The sequence below is a fragment of the Lontra canadensis genome, unplaced genomic scaffold (assembly GCF_010015895.1).
Source record: "Lontra canadensis isolate GAN:19392208 unplaced genomic scaffold, GSC_riverotter_1.0 scaffold12, whole genome shotgun sequence".
NCBI lineage: Eukaryota > Metazoa > Chordata > Mammalia > Carnivora > Mustelidae > Lontra > Lontra canadensis.
Genome location: NW_022631006.1, coordinates 28,558,664 through 28,563,265, shown reverse-complemented (window position 1 = coordinate 28,563,265; position 4,602 = coordinate 28,558,664). Strand labels below are relative to the sequence as shown.

Here is a 4,602-nt window from a genome sequence, read left to right as displayed (position 1 = left end):
TGCTCAGTTGATCCAAGATAGTATCATTTCAACATGTACTCAACATAAACATTATTAATGAGATATCTACATTTTTTTATTATACTAAGTCTTCAAAATCAATATGTAGATTTACACTTACTGCACTTCTCAGAACTGGTTACATTTCTTTCTTCAAATTTTTATTTCAATTCTAGTCAGTTAATATATAGTGTAATATTGGTTTCAGGAGTAGAATTTAGTGATTCCTTGGTACAACGAAGTTTGAATAATAATACTTATCCCCTCTAGGCAAAGAAACTATATTCTGAAAAAATAATGGCATTTCAGTTATTTCTTTAACCTCAACATTTTTAAGTTCTGTATTTAGTCCTCAGACTTCTCTAACTCTACCTGCACTATCCAACACAATAGCCATGACTCACATGTGGCTACTGATCACTTGAAATGTGACTAGTTGTTGCAGCCACCCTGGAAAACAGTATGGAGTTTCCTCAAAAAGTTAAAAATAGAACTACCCTACAATCCAGCAATGCGCTACTAGGTATTTATCCAAAGGATACAAAAATACAGATTCAAAGGGGGCATATGCACCCTGATGTTCACAGGTTTTCCTTGTTTTAATCCTGATTTGGTAGCAGAAGATCATCCTGAGTCCTCTATGTCGTGGAAGTAGTGCTCTCACACATCATGAACTACATCCTAGGATGGGTCTTTTCTGAAGAATTGTATCTTCAGCTTCATTGTCCTAATGTGTTCCAGACCAACAGTCAGAAGTTCCTTCAGAAGCTAGATGAAATTTCCTTCTCAGATGTTGCTTTTTAGATGAGAGTGGGGGGTGGTGAGTGTGAAGGTCAGTCAGTCATAGAGAAATTTTCAAGTATAATCCAATCTACATAGCCATTCAAAATCCAGAATTTATGTTTTTATATATAAACACACTGAAGAAAGGTCTAGAAGTATACCCACCAAACTAAAGACACTGCTAAAGAGACAGACGTGTGGAAGTACGGAGATATGAGGATTTTCATTATTTTGTACTATTTGGTCTTTTACAACGAAAATTTATTCATTGTAAAATGTATTACTTCTGTAATTAAAAAGAATATAGAGAAAGGAGACTAGTATTCATCTCAATGTAGCTAAGCAAGCCCTGGTTATTGAAAATTCTGTGTATATAACATTTAGACCAAAATAAAAAAATATTTTAAATATTTTATTTTGAAATATGAATATCTTTTTCAGACACTATGAAGACCTAGATATAGAAATCTCATTTATTTGGTTAATTATGGTCCATGTACCCCCAAGGGAAAAAAAATTCTGAATCAAAGAATAAGTGAAGAATCTTCCTTATCCACTCTTCACCAGTTCTAAGAAAGGTGAGTGGGCAGCATTAAATTTCACTGCAGCTGGAGTTTTTTCTAGAGAGTGGATGATTTTTTTTCCCTTTAGTTGAACTTCTGTTTCTCAGAGTCGCAGATAATGCAACAATAACTTATCAGAATCAGAGTATGTTCTACCAGCACTCATCATGAGATAGATAAGTCCTCAGCTACCCATAGAGAAGTTTACTTCCCTTTTCTCATCGTGCATCTACTTCACTGCTATTACGTATGGATCATTTAGTTAAGTCCTACCTTGTGTAACTTCTAGAGGGAAGAGGGCCCAGGGATATCATGGGGAGTCTAAATAAATGGGTTGTTAGAGTGGGCATTTTCTTTCGTTTTGGCTGCCTAGTATCTCAATCGTTTTTTATGGCTGGGAGAATCACAATATTACCAGACTTGGAGCTCATCTTTGCATAATTGGATTTTTTTATTGCTCCGTATTAGCTCTTCCAGCCTGTCCTGTAGCTACAGCACATGATGTATTCTTGGTTCCACCAAGCAGATACTGCTACGTCAGATTTTGATTTAGGGGCTAGGGATGCAAGGAGCAGAAATGGGATTGGGGGCAGCAGTGTTGAAATATTGACATTAAAGATATCAATGAAGCACATATGCAGTTATTGCAGGAAAGACAAGCTCCTAGCACAGAATTGTCAGTGGTTGAAAGTGTGACATCTGCTGTCCCATGGCAGCAGGATGGCTCTTGTGATGGTGATTTTTCATCCGACCAGTTCTGCAGAATAATTTGTACATTGGTCTTTGAAGCTGAGCCTCAACTCTAGTTTTTCAGCTTTGATTGATTCTGTGAAATTCCTGATATCCCATCAACAATTTTTTTCCATTGCCATGCTTAATCAGCCAGAGTCAACTTCTACTGTATACAAGTAAGAACCCTGTTATAATTACATAAGAGTAGTACCTACTACCTCTGGTAGGTGCAGTCCCAGTAATTTGCCAAGGACAAGGAGAAACTAACTCTTTGGTATTGTAGGTTGTCATGAATTTTCCTCCAGTGGTCTAGGAAGCTTTGTCATTTAGCATATTATATTACAGAAAATATCCCAAAGTCAAAATAACTTGGAGGAAGACTTTAAGATATCTATTTTTACGTAGAAAACTAAATCAGTTCTGGTCTGGGTTGGACATTGTCAGTCAAATTGTTAGCTTTTTTCCCAACATATAGGAGACAGCTTCAAAAACCACCCCTTCCCCAAAAAAGGAAATTTTGTGCTCTGGTCTAAAATATGAATATTTCCCAGTAGAGGCAGATGATCAGGCCAAGTCAAAAATTTTGTATTAAGTGCTGGTTGCCTGTAAGTATCTTATACTTTGACAGTCTGTTCCCTGGTTTCTGATGCCTATTTTCTGTAACAGTAAATGTTCCTCTACTCAGAGCTTAGAAGGTGCTGAAACCCAGGTCTGGGTAAAGAATACTTAATGATTTGGCATATGTGAATGTGTGCATGCCTTTCTATGTATCTTCTTCAAAATTGGACTAAGAATTTCCTGTAAGAAGCAACTATATCATTTCCCATTTTCATTTGCTGCACACCCTGGACACTTTACCAATGCTTGGTAATAAAACACAAATGAATAAAACACTACTGTTTCAGTGACAGATACTGGATCCTTGATGTTATAAATGAAGCAACAGAATTTTTGTTAGTGCAATGAGTAGATGCTATGTTTCATTATAGAATAATTGGAAAGGAAAAAAATAGTGATAACTTTGAATCAAAAAATAGTAGTAGGGTAAAAGCCAAGATACAAGTCTTAGCTTCATACAAATCAACTTGATTACATTTGCTCTCAGACTTCAAAAAATGACCAAAATAGAGAAATGACACATTGATGAATGAAAACTGTACAGAACTTTCCACAAGAGACCTTTAAGACTGTGGGTATTTGCTTTTGAGACAAGATGAGGTTTCTTTATGTGTAACAAATCTCACTTTCATAAGAGTAAGGAATCAAACACTCAGATATGCCCAGAAGATATTTTTCCCCCAGTGAGAGAAATTTGGCATTCTTGAGAGAATGATAAGAAAATTTATATCATTTCTCTGTATTTTTAGAAATTTCTTTTGATGGTGCTCCAAGGACTTTCTTGAGTGCATCTTTCATATCTTTGTTCCGAAGGCTGTAAATCAGAGGATTAAAGAATGGGGTTGCCATGCAGTAAAACAAGGTCACAAATTTCTGTGTCCCAGGGTGGCTCCTGGAGCCTGGGCTCACATACATCACCATGACTGAGCCATAGAACAGGGAAACTACCAAGAAATGTGAGGCACATGTAGAAAAAGCTTTGTTCCTACCTGAGCCAGCTGGGACCCGAAGGACAGCACGCAAAACTAAGGTATAGGACCCTAGGATGTAGAGGAAGGTGATGAATATAATAAGAGAGCTCACAGTAGCACAAGTTAGAGTAGTTTTGGGAACTGGAGCACAGGAAAGAGCCAGTAGTGGTCCCAGATCACAGAAAAAATGGTCAATGATGTTAGGGCCACAGAAGGGCACCCAGGACATAAGAATAGCAGGTATCAGTATGGATAGAAATCCACCTACCCAGCAAGAAACCACTAATCGGGCACATAGATGGTAAGTCATGATGGTGGGGTAATGTAGAGGTCGACAGATAGCAAGGAACCGATCAAAGGACATTGCAGACAGAAAGTAGCCCTCAGCAGCACACATGGAGAAGAAGAAGTAGAACTGGAGCAGGCAGCCAGCATAGGAGATGCTCTTGGTCTGGGAGATGATGTTGGCCAACATTTTGGGCACATCAGAACTGACATAGCAGATCTCCAGGAAAGAGAATTTGGCCAGGAGTATGTACATGGGTGTGTGGAGTTTCTGGCTTGACCACACGGCACAGATGATGGATGTGTTCCCCATGAGAGTCAGAAGATAGATGAGGGAGAAGATGAAAAAGAGGAGGACCTGGATCTCCCTGTGGCATGGAAAGCCCAGGAGAATGAACTCAGTCACAGACCCAGAGATATTGTTGGCTTCTGAGATACTCATTCTCCTAATCTATGAAGGGAATGAGCAATAAGGATCATTATATTAGTCATTTTCTTTCTCTTTAAAAGTTATTTTTTATTTCTTCTGACTCCTATATACTCCTTTAATGCACTTTTGTGAAAAGACTCTATGTGGTTCTGAATTCATTCATTCCCTTCTCAGGATCTGGCTTAACCCAGCGAGATCAGGGTTCTGGGAGAACCTGGTA

General features: G+C 38.1%; 1 protein-coding gene across 1 annotated transcript; it reads right to left on the bottom strand.

The window, feature by feature from the left end:
- Window positions 1–3,425: 3,425 nt before the first annotated feature.
- Window positions 3,426–4,394, bottom strand: LOC116867534 (olfactory receptor 11H6-like). Its single transcript, XM_032857157.1, has one exon. The coding sequence runs from the start codon at window positions 4,392–4,394 to the stop codon at window positions 3,426–3,428; it is 969 nt and encodes a 322-aa protein (XP_032713048.1).
- Window positions 4,395–4,602: the final 208 nt, after the last annotated feature.